The 12,858-nt window shown below is 36.6% G+C and overlaps 1 protein-coding gene across 1 annotated transcript in view; it reads left to right on the top strand.

Annotated features, from left to right (window-relative positions):
- The window catches only part of Xpc (DNA repair protein complementing XP-C cells homolog), a 233,422-nt gene that overhangs the window by 81,128 nt on the left and 139,436 nt on the right, over window positions 1-12,858 (top strand). Inside the window, exons 6-8 of the mRNA XM_090394599.1 lie at window positions 260-353; window positions 2,505-2,598; window positions 9,974-10,094. Of these exons, the coding sequence (XP_090250725.1) occupies window positions 260-353; window positions 2,505-2,598; window positions 9,974-10,094 (309 nt within the window). The remainder of the gene's footprint in view (window positions 1-259; window positions 354-2,504; window positions 2,599-9,973; window positions 10,095-12,858) is intronic.

Raw genomic sequence — 12,858 nt, forward strand, 5'->3', positions numbered from 1 at the left:
GGTATAATCAAATCTAAATTAATCTTTAAATTATTATAGACTGTGAAATGGCTTACATACTACTCAGTGCAGCTCTACTCCATACCTGTTTCACCACATATTCTCTGTCCTAAGTTAGTTTGTACTGTGATGGAGTTGCTGAATATAGAAAATCAAATTTCTCATTTTCAAATTATTAAAAGTTTTAAAATTAACATTTTATTTTTATTTTTCATGATTGTGTTAATGCTTAGTGTACTTATTGCTTCTATTAAAACAGATTTGATGGATGGATTGTATGTAAAGAATTTGAAAATATTCTGTTACTTGAATGGGAAAAAGAGCAGGAAAGTATGAAACAAAAAGAACAGGAGGTAATGCTGCATTTTGTTCCTTATTTTCATTTTATATATTTATAACAGAGATTACCAAATAAATTTTTATACCTTGCACCCACCCTGAAAATATTTTATAAATTTCACTTCCCCTTTCTAGAACTAGGGCAAATTATTATTACTATTATTATTATTCAGTCCTCCATGGAATTATATTCTTGGTTTAATCCTTTATCCAAGTGTAAGCAAACAAAGTTTACTCCTGAAACTTTTCCAGCACTGGGCAACTTGTATATAGAGGCTAATGACTCTTAGTATCCCATAATGCAAAGCACATATCCTTACAGACATCTATAATGCTATGCAAAATGGGAAGGGCCACTACCCAGGCCAGTTTCGACTTTTATTGAGGTCTTATCAGTGGGAGCCAGACCCAGAGGTGATACCAAGGGTGATGTAATGCACAAGTCATATTTTCCTATATGAGTAGCCAAAAGGAGTCACACCTTGTTATTAAAGTACTCTGGATTAGAGATGGTTGTTATAAGTTTTTCCACTTGGATATACTATAAATTAAAGATGCCAAAAAAAATTATATTCTTGGTTTAATCCTTTATCCAAATATAAGCAAGCAAAGTTTGCGCCTGAAGTGTTTTGGATAAAGTGGATGGATAAAGTGAACTTTATCCACTTTATCCAAAAATGGAACACTTTTGGATAAAGTGGATGGAACTTCAATAAAAGTTGAAACCAGTCTGGATAGTGACCCTTTCCATAATGCATAGCATTATACATGTCCATTTTGTCCTTTGCATTATGGGATACTAAGGCAAGTGATGTGAAGTCATTATACTCTATATATGAGTTCCCAGTCCCGAAAACACTTCACGTGAAAGCTTTGTTTGCTTACACTTGGATAAAGGATTAAACCAAGAATATAATTTCTTGACATCTTTAATTTGTACAAAGTCTATCATACCATTCCTTGAACTCATTGACCATTCATGTTCTCATCACTGTATCAGGCACTGCATTGCATTCCACTGTTCAACCACTCTCCATGCAAAGAAATCACTCCTCTTGCTCACAGCTTCCTTTCTTAACTTTCAGGGTTGGCCCCTTGTCCTCGCTCCTTTCTCCTGTTCCACCAAACAAAAGAACTCCCCAGTGTCAACCGTGTAACTACCTTTCAACAGTTTAAGTCTCAATCATATCACCTCTCCTTCTTTCCACCATTCCCTCAGCCTGGCTTCATAACTACCATTGTACACTTCTGATACCATCTTTCTTATCCACCTCTACACCCTTTCCACAGTTAATTTTTATCCCCTTCAAATGCTGGGGACCAAATTTGAGATTTGTCATATAAACGTTTTAGACCATTGACCCCCTTCATGGAATCTTTGATCCCTCATCAATCCCCATCATGTTAAATAAATGTTATCAGTAATAAATTTCTCAATTTAAAAATAATAATTCCTTCACCCAGGCCCAAATCAACACCTTCTTGTTGTCACCCCCCCAGTGCGAAGAGAAATGTGAGGCCCCCCATCATATTTCCTAATGTTCAGTAATAATAATAAGATACTCGTTGATTTTGAAGTCTCAAGCAATTCCATCGGTGGATGTGAAGGCGATATTCAAAACAAAATAACACAACAAATCACTCCTTCCCACCCACTTGCTTCCCCATAGCAAAACTAACATCATAAAGTGACTTTTCTACATTTTGACGTGGCAAAATCATGTATTAGGTCATCAAAGTTAATGATCAATGTTCATTAAACTTAGGTGGTTTAATCATGACTGTGCCATGCTGTTTCTTAATTCATTATTTAGTAATTTCATTTTAAAAAATTAACATTCACTGCAGGCTTTAGTAACCATCATTGAAAGAAAAATCCTCATAGAGATTTCCATATTACTTTATGAACTACAGTACAGCAGAATTTTAGTTGATATAGTATTGTATCAATTAAAATACTTCAGCCAAGGAGATTTAAAAACATTTCTCCATGTGTTGCTTAAAAAAAGTGTTGGATATCAACATTATATCCCTATACCCCATACTTTCGGAAACTCTGATTTAGTGCGAGGCTTCTATCATTAATCTTTTGAGCTATGAAGATATGATGTAATAATATTTAATTTTGTAAATTAAATTTAATGCATTATTTTATTTTATTTTAGAAACGAGAGAAAAGAGTTTATGGAAACTGGAAAAAATTAATAAAGGGACTTCTAATCAGAGAGAAACTTAAAGCCAAATACCATTCCAAAGATTAAATATTAATAAAGTAGCAGTATTTTGTGGGTTTTTATACACATTATAATTGTAATTGTTTTACTATTTTTGTTAACCCTGGCCATTCTAAAACCTCTTCACTGTAATTCTAGTAGCAAGGCTTATATGTTGGTCATATATAACTGGTAATTAACTTACGGAATTAATAACGCATAAAAAGGATATTAATTAAAGGCAACTTTAATGAATAACTTCAATATTTTGGCAGTGTCACGTTGCCATATTTAGGAAGATAAAATTATGGTATGTGCACGCAGGCACTAACAAAAGCGAAGGCAAGAAACTAATAATGTTCCTAAAGTTCCTAAAGTCAACAAATTTGGGTGCATGAAACTGCCCCAAATTTGGGAGACTTACATTATGAGAACTTCAGCCCAACGGCCAAGACAACCAAATTAGACTGCCAGAGGGGCATCATTAGGACTTTAGGAACGTTATTAGTTCCTTGCCTTCTTCCTCATTTGCTTTTGTACACATACCATACTTTGTACGTGTACAATTGTACACATACTTTGTATGTGTACGCCTGCGTACACATACCATACTTTTATGTTCCTGAAGATGGCAACGCGACATTGCCGATATTGAAGTTATTCATTAAATTGCTTTTAATTCATATCCTTTTTATGTGTTGTTAATTCCGTAAGCTAATTACCAGTTATCTTCACTGTAAATACGGTATTATTTTGATATAAATTTTTTTATTTGTTTACGTTTCTTTTCTTTGGATAAATGTTAGTATTAAACAAGCATAACAAAGTTTGTAAAGTTTCCATAATTTTACTGAAATGAAAAAGAATTTATGCTTGTCTATTTCACTTGAGCTGAGGATTTTTTAGTTAAACAATGTTGAGCACTAAATATATCTTCATAACAAGTTAAAGAATTGTAATATACAGGTTATCATAATGTTGCAAAGTTCAGTGCTACATTCAACATATTCAAATATAGTGCTATGAGTGTTAACATGTATTTTTTTTTTACTATAGATACATCGAGAGAGAACATGATAACATATCATCCTAGATTAAAAAAAAAAAAAAATCAGATTACAAATTATAAAGGTTCTTTCTGCAAGAAAAACCCTTCCACCTCAGTATGAGATTGAAGAACTTGCCCTCAATATTAGGGTTCCTTGCATACTGTCTAGGATGCATGGAACTCTTATTATAAGTTGCTTGCATCCTAGACAAAATGCAAACCTTGATCTTTCCAATCAAAGTGCATTGTCACTGTTGAATGACTTATGGAGGATCTCTCATAATGCAAAATATGACATTAATATAATATCATATTTTGCATTATGATATTATATTAAATGATACTGCAGAAAATAATTTCCATCTTAGACTTAAGGAAAACTTGGAAAACTCTAATGTAATACTAAAGAGATATGTAGGTTAAAGACAGGAGCCTGCATTTTATGGGGCTGAACTAGGACCTTAAATTTCAAAGTAGGATCACTATCCCAAAACACTGCAACACATTTATGTAGCATTTATTATTATGATTACTAGCTCTCCAAGAGCACAAAAGACTCATTGTGGGAGGTCTGCTGTAAATGTATGTCACAGTCTAAGCCAGTGGTGTGTTGGTAAATTTTTAACAACTGGCTTGCTTTATGAAAAATTTGATTCTTCACAAAGTTCTATTGTATCTTCAGATGTCTTTGTTTCTGCTTCTTCAAATTTTGTCCTTTTAATGTTTAAGAAGTTTCGTTCTATTTCATTTTTTCAACTAACAGCTATCTGCTTTTCGACCACAAAACTCTAACCCTGATTAAAATTATTTTAATTATTAAAAAACAAAGAAAAAACCGAAATAAAAACATATATTAAAGAAAATTTTCCTATATTACCTACAACTTACCTATTATCAAATGAAATCCTGAACAAAAAAAATGTAACACTAATATTACCACTCGTAGTTGATCAAATGACCAGAGACTGTAGCCGTCGCGATGAATTTTTGTATTTATCAATAGTGCAACAATGTTGCATTTCCAAGAACTTAATGTTGCAAGTTCTTGGAAATTCGCCGAAAAATAAGGCATTATTGTTTATTCAAATACCTAGTTCTGTATTCATTAAAACACAAACACGTTGTGTTTTATTGAATACAGACATTGTTTAGTAAATAAAATTGTTTCCAAATTCCCATTCGTAAATTGAGTTTGTGTTTTGTGAATTCTCTTTTATGCATTTATTTTTGATAATAATAATAATATATGTAAGTGTTTATTATACAATTTCAAAATATTTACGAGAAAAAGTGTATACCACCATTCATCATCTATCCTTTCATAAAGAATTTTAATAACCTGCTCGCCCAACTTAAAAACATTAACAACCGGCTCGCTAAATTTGAAAAATTTTAATAACCGGCTCGCACAAGCCGATGTGAGCCGGTCCCAACACACCACACCTTATTTTCTTGATTGTACACTCCATCTGCTGACAATGCATTTCATATACTCACCACTCTCCACGCAAATATATACTTCTTACTTCCTTTGTTATCTTTATTTCCTCCTCTTTTTTTTTTTCTTATTTTTTTTTGTCTCCTGTAAAGTCTTATGTTTATATTGTGTTATTTTTTTACAATATATTATTACTACTTATTATTATTACCCAAGACTCCATGGAATCAAAGACTCATCTAGGAGGTCCTTTTATCAAACACAGCTCATCATACCATGATTTTTTTTTAAACACACTGAAATTCTTTGCAGACATTCTATCTCAGGCAAGCCATTCCAATCATTCACAACTCTGCATGAAAAAACCTGCTTCTCATGCCCCTATTTAAACCCTTCCAGGGATGACCTCTGGCTCTTCCCCTGATCTCCCACTATTTTCTGTAGAATCTCTCCAGCATTGATCCTATAACAACTCCTTAATGACTTGTAGGTCTCTATCATATCTCCCTCCTCCTATCCAATGGACTCGGCAAGTTGCATCTTCTCAATGTTTCCTGATACTCGACATTCCAGAGGTCAGAAACTACCTTAGTCAGTCACCTCTGGACCTTCTCCAACATCTCTTCATCCTTCTGAAAACCAGGTGACCAAATCTGGGCACAATAGTCCATGTGTGGCCTAATCAAAGCATTATACAATGGAACAAGAATCTCCCTATTTCTACAAGTCAGTGTCCTCCACATCATTCCCAGAAGCCTTTGTGTTGTCTTCACAATTTTGCCTATGTGTCCCTTAAATTTCAGATCCTTATCCACCATCACCCCCAGATCTCTTATTTCCTTCACCTCCGACAATATATCCTCACTAAGCATAATTCTGCATCCCATTTTTGTTTTCCAAATTTTAAAACCTTACATTTTGCAACATTGAACTCGCATCCCCATTTCCATGCCCAATCACTCAATTTATTCAAGTCTTCTTGTAAGGCTACAACATCTTCACTACTCTTCATGGTTCATCCCAACTTTGCATCATCTGCAAACAACTGAATATCTCCTTCCAAATCTTCGTCGATATCATTAATATACAAGTTAAACAGCAATGGCTCTAAAACAGACCCCTGAGGCACACCACGAGTAAGTTTCCTTTTCCTGGATATCACTCCCCATACCCAACGTGTTGATACCTATCAGATAGCTAGTCTCCAATCCAATGCACCAATCTAATATCCAACCCCATCCACTCCAGTTTGACTATCAACTTATCATGTGGTAATCTATCAAAAGCCTTTGCAAAATCTAAGTATATTGCTGTGTATCCTTCTCCTCTGTCCATGGAAGCAGTCACCTTATTGTAATAAGTAAGTAGATTACTAAAACATGACCTCCCTGTAGCAAATCCATGCTGGCAATCAAAGATAATATCATTGTTGTCGACACAATTCTGGATCCTAGTTCTCATGAGCTTCTCCAACAACTTAACCACAACACGCAGATAGGCCTATAATTTGATGCTTGAGTTCTGTCACCTACTTTATGAAGTGGCACAATCTTGCCCTCCTTCCACTCCTTAGGAACTTGACTGAATGCAAGACTCGTAATTAAGAAAAATATGTCAAGGCCAGGGTCAACTCCCTGGCACATTCCTTCAGAATATGTGGTGATATATTATCAAGTCCCACAGCCTTATTTACATCTAGTTTGCTCAACTCCCCAAACGCCTCTTGCTCACTTACAGTCAGTCTCTCTTTCCCCATCATCAACTGCTTTCAATCTCTCCATGAAGTGACATTCACAAGATTGAAAGACTTTTATGAATTGCTCATTAAGTATCTCCACCACACCTTCTGCAACAGCTGTCTTTATACCATTTTCTCCAATCAATGTCATCCTTCCATAATCATTCTTTCTTTTGCTGACAACTTATCGAAAGAACTCCTTAGGATTAGTTTTGGCTTCATTAGCTAACTGCTGTTCATACCTCTCTTTAGTTACCTTCACCAACCAAGTCACCTGCCTTGCCTGGTCTTTGTAGTCCTCATGGAAGTCATTAGTCATTTCCACTTCTCTTATGCTGCCTCCATAATGTCAAGTCAAGGCCGGCCCTTTTTCTCTGTATCGCATGCTTAATCTCTTTATTCATCCATTTCACACCTACCTTATTTAACCTTCTCACCCTTGGAATACATTTAGACATTGCATCTATTAGATAGTTTTTGAAAATCCCCCAAGCCGCATTGATCTCTTTTCCAGCTAACTCCTCATTCCATGCTACACCTGCAAGCTGTCTCCTGAGCTCTTCATAATCACCCCCCCCCCCTTGTAGTTCCACATATACTTTTTTCTTACAGAGGTCCTCACACTGCTGGCAACCACTCAGGTAACCACCTCATGGTCACTCTCACCAGTTGGTGGGTGATTTGACACTTCATTTATAATTACATTCTCTGATGAGATGACCAAATCCAAGACCCTCAATCCTCGTGTGCCCTCTGTTACATACTGTCTGAGGTAGTTATCCCTCAAAAACTCAAGAAACTCATTTTTTTTACTTCGCGTTACTATCTCAGTCTATATTGCCATAATTAAAATCGTCCTTAATGATCACTCTTTTTCTTATTTGCTTGGCTAATTTGATTATGCATTTCCTAGTCACTACCATCCACATTTCCTGGTCTATAACAATATCCAACCAAGAATTTCATTCCATTCACCTCTATCTCACACCATACTTCCTTAAAACCACTGGCACTATTTCCCCTCTTGCATCTCTATTTTGTATGGACATAACTCTTTCTCTATCATCAATAGCACCCCCCCCCCTTTATTATTACTTATATGATTTTTCTTCTTATCTACCAAAATCTCAGATTTCTTTGTTAATGTATTTTATATCCTCTCCAAAGTTTTTCATCCTTGTCCTTCATAAAAAAAAAACTAATGATAATCAAAAATCAGGTCTAGATGCAATATAATTTCTGCTTTATTTCATTATCTTTCTTATTGCAGTAATCCTCTTGAGTTATCATTTGTCACCTTTGCTGTGTCTCACCCCCACCCCCCTCAAAAAAAATTTACCTACTTGTCCACCACTATCCACAACTGCTTTGTCTACTGCATTACATAGAATAGTAAGTAGGAAAACAGTACTCTTTGGTTGGTAAGAGCACTATTTTTCCTCAAACAGAATTTGAATGGAATGCATTCAAATTCTCTTGTTCAGGTTGTGAGAAATACTTATAAAGGTTTTGCAGCTAAAAGTAAGTTAGCCAGTGTCATGTGGTGGAACAGATAGGCTTGTCCATCCTGAAGAGTACAGACAACTGAGAGATATAGCTGACCATGGAAGTACAGTTAACTTCCCTATCCTGGTAATAATTGGGTTTATATAGTCAAATTACTTGGTTGCATCAGGCCATGAGACCTAATACATTAACTGAAGATGTGTTCGAAACTATCAGGGATCTCACTTAACATCAGAGGTCCTTACAGAAGGCTAGAAGGCTAGTCTTGAGCTATAGATATAAATATTAATTCTTGAATTTAAAAGGGTAATAAATATAAATTTATATGATGGTATCTCATAAAAACAGCTCGTATATATTAAATAAATAAAATAAGACCTCTTTTACCAACTACTTTACTGACATTATTTATAATTACTGGTGCTGTTGTTGCTGCTGTTATGGGGTAGCTCAAATTATTATGGGGACTTCAACTATGGAGAACATGAAGGAGGAAAGAACATATGAGCAGAATGAAATGGAATTTATGCAGATACAAAGAATATTACCTTAGAGAGCATGTAATGGATGGTCTTTGAGAGCAGTGGATTTAGTGAATGCATCACAGGATTTGTCTACAGAGTTTATCCTGGAAATTCCCAAACTTTTTAAATAAAAATTTTCCTGTCTAACTTAGAAGCCTCGTCTCCTTCAAAGTACTCTCCTCCACTTTGTATACATGGCTGCCAGTGTTTCTTCCATCCTTTGAAATATTTCTGGAATGCCTCTTTCAGGATACTGTGCAGTTCTGCTAGCAATTTTTTTTCTTTATTGAGTCAATCAGCTCAAAATGTTGGCCTTTCAACATTCATTTCAGTTTGTGGAATAAAAAAAAAGTCTGCTGGTGCGAGTAAGTAGACTGTGGAATGATCATTGTTTTGTGTTTTGCCAAAAATTGGATTAGTAATGATGTGCATACACATCATTACTAATCATGATGGATGCTTCATCATTATCATAATGAAGTATCCATCAGTTTCCCTCCAAGCATCAGGCCTTTTTTTCCTGATAGCTTCACAAAGACATTGCATTACCTCAATGTGACCCTTTTGACACCTACTGTGACAATTGAGCTTTTGGTTTGGACATCATGACCATAAACTCGCATGTCATCCCTGGCACTGATGTTTTTTAAAGTTTCATCCTTGTAAGCTCGACTGAAAATCTCTTGGCTCACAACAACTCTAATTTGTTTTTGATTGTCCGTCAAAAGGTGAGGAACAAATTTGGCTGCAATGCAATGAATGCCTAAAGAGTAAGAATCTCATGATAGACAGTTTTTTGAAATATTTACTTCTTCAGCTACCTCACGAACAGTTAAATGACAGTTAGAATGGATGACTTCATGAACTTTTGCAACATTTTTGTCAATTGTCATTGCTGACGATCGTCCTGAACAGGGATCATTATTGACTGAAGTTGGGCCATCTTTGAAATGTTTCCACCACCCATAGAGTACAGCCTAAAGCCTCATTCCCAAATGCTGTTTTTAGCATTTCAAATCTCTGGAAGATTTTCTCAATTTCATGCAAAACTTTGCACAAGTTCATTGATCATAAAAATCGCTCATTTTAAACACAACAAAAATTTACCAGTCAAATGTCTACTCAAACAGATGTAGTACAATAACTGAGAAAAATATCATGTTGCAGTTTTTGCTAAGCTATTTCCCAATGTTGTTGCTAGATTACAGCATATGGAGCATGCAGCTACTAGTGCTTGTTGGTGTGATAATTCAAAAGTTCATGAATTTCCCAGACAAACTCCTTATAAGTAAGTTGGCCACATTGTTTCCATTATCAGAAACATAAGGCCTGAATGGGAATTAGTAAGTCAAAGGTAATCCCTGAGTGATCACTTTATCCAGGTGAAGATGTAGCAGTGTCAGATATGACAGAGGCAGATGATGTAGAGGTGCATAAGATATTAAAGAATCTTAATGTGACTACAGCTATGGGATTACATGGGATATCAGCTCATACATTATGAGAATGAGCTAGTTCCTAGAAATTGACCAGATCAGATTTTTGGTCAGATGGTTAAAGTTTTTGCCCTTGTGGGATCTCAAGGGAGTAGAAAAAGGGGAAATTCCATTGCATAAAGGAGGCTTGAAGAAGAAAATTGCATATACCAAACTCTAGATGTTAAACATGGTACTTTTAAGCACTTTAAGCCTCTGCTAAGTATGCTCACACTGGCTGATGAAATTCCTTTACCACCTAAAGGTATTTCAGTTAGAATTTGGGATTTTAGGAGCTGAAAGATTATTATTATTATTATTAGCACGGGCTACTCCAGGAGTCCTTAGACTCATCGAGGGAAGCCCTAAGCATCATGTTCACACAGCTGTTCAACATTCTCACAGTATCTATCATACCTTGCCTTGAACTCGCTCACTGTCATAGCACCCACAACAGACTCTGGCAGCTTATTCCACTCATTTACCACTCTAAAAGTAAAGAACCCAGCTCTAACACCCCTGCTAACCACACTCTTGCCCAGCTTCCATGGGTGTCCCCTAGTTCTCCCACCACCAGTCCTGATCTCAAAAATATCATCTGAATTAATCCTATAGAATCCTTTTAGCAATTTGAATGTCTCAATCATATCTCCCCTTTTTCGCCTATCAACTAGTTTCTGCAACCCACAAATCTTCAACCTGTTCTCATATGGTTCATTCCATAGACCTGCTATCATCTTAGTCACTCGCCTCTGGATCCTCTCAACCTCCTCCCCATCAAGAAGGAACCGAGGTGACCAAATCTGGGCACAGTAGTCGAGATGAGGTCTTATCAGGGCTCGGTACAGAGGTACAATAACTTGTTTTTCTCTGCTCGTCAAGGTATTTTTCAACAACCAAGTGAGTTGATGAGCTGATTTAGCTACTTTCGCAATGTGCCCCCTAAACTTCATCTCCCTATCCACCAACACTCCCAAGTCCCTGGCCTCATCAATCTCTTGGAGTACAGTTCCACCAATGTGGTATACTGCTGCTAATCTTTTCACTCCGAAATGCATAACCTTACATTTTGTCACATTAAATTGACATCCATTCTCCTTAGTCCAGAACTCCAATCTATCTAAGTCATCTTACAAGACTTTGACATCTTCTGCATTCACTATCGCCCTACCCAACTTTGCATCATCAGAGAACAAATGAACTGTCCCACTTAGACCCTTCCCTATATCGTTAATGAACAGATTAAACAGCAGTGGTCCAAGAACAGAACCCTGTGGCACACCACTAGTCACAGGCCGTTTTTTGGACTCTACTCCTGAATAAACTACTCTTTGATATCTTTCCATCAACCACCCAGCCAGCCATCTCACCAACCCTATATCCATTCCCATATGTTGTAGTTTACGGATTAGAATTCCATGTGGTATCCTGTCAAACGCCTTTGCCAGGTCCAGCAGTATCACTAAACCCATTTCCCTTATCCAGTTCAGCCGTCACCTTGTTATAAAACTTGAGCAAGTTACTGAGGCATGATCTACCCTTCACAAAGCCATGCTGTCCTCTGTACAGTATCTCATTTTCATCAATCCATTCCTGTATTTTTCCCCTGACTACTTTCTCCAAGACCTTGACAACGACTCCTGATATGCTGATCGGTCGGTAATTTGCAACCATAGTCTTGGATCCTCCTTTATGCAGTGGAACTATTTTCCCCTCTTTCCACGCCTTCGGGACTAAGCCAGACCTGAGACTCAGATTAAACAACATGGTCAAGGGCATTGATAATTCATTAGCCGCTTCATGCAAGACCCGTGCCGGTATACCATCCAATCGCACAGATGTATTCACATTAAGGTTCTGTAATAGACTATTCACCTCCACTTCATTCATCACAATTCCCATATAAACTAATGGTTCCTTCATTTTTTCAACGTCACCACCTGGATGATATACTTTTGCAAAGTGCACGCTCAGTAACTCCACTATATCGACTGGTTCAGTGAACTCTTTACCATCGTCATTCCTTAAAATCATTTTGCCATGTACAGTTTTTTTCTTGCTTGCAGCATATTGAAAGAACTGTTTGGGATTCTCTTTTGCTTGCATAGCTAGTTTCCTTTCATAATCGGCTTTTGCTGTTTTTTACCACACTCGTTACCCTTCTAGCCTGTACTTTATACCGTTCGTGTGCCTGCAGGTCACCCCTTTCTTTAAATTCCCTCCATAGTTGTTTCTTTTTTTGCAGCTCAAGCTTAATGGTGTTATTCATCCATTTAACCCCTCCTTGTTTCACTATTCGGACCTTAGGTATACAATCAGCCATAACCTCCTGTAAATGCTCTTTGATCACTTCCCATGCTCTATCGACGTCCAGCCCTTGCAGTTGTACATGCCATGGCACTGATCCAAGCAATCTCCTAAGCTTGTCATACTTGCCAGCACGGTAATTCCACATATACCCTGTCTTAATCACAAATTTCACACCTTTAGCTACCTCCCAGGTCAAGACCTTATGATCACTCTCACCAATAGGTGGTAACATGGTCATATTCATTACAGTCAAATTCTCAGATACTA

Source organism: Typopeltis vanoorti, chromosome 6, assembly GCF_054136105.1.
Source record: "Typopeltis vanoorti isolate ZY-2024b chromosome 6, IOZ_Tvanoo_1.0, whole genome shotgun sequence".
NCBI classification, from domain to species: Eukaryota; Metazoa; Arthropoda; class Arachnida; order Uropygi; family Thelyphonidae; genus Typopeltis; species Typopeltis vanoorti.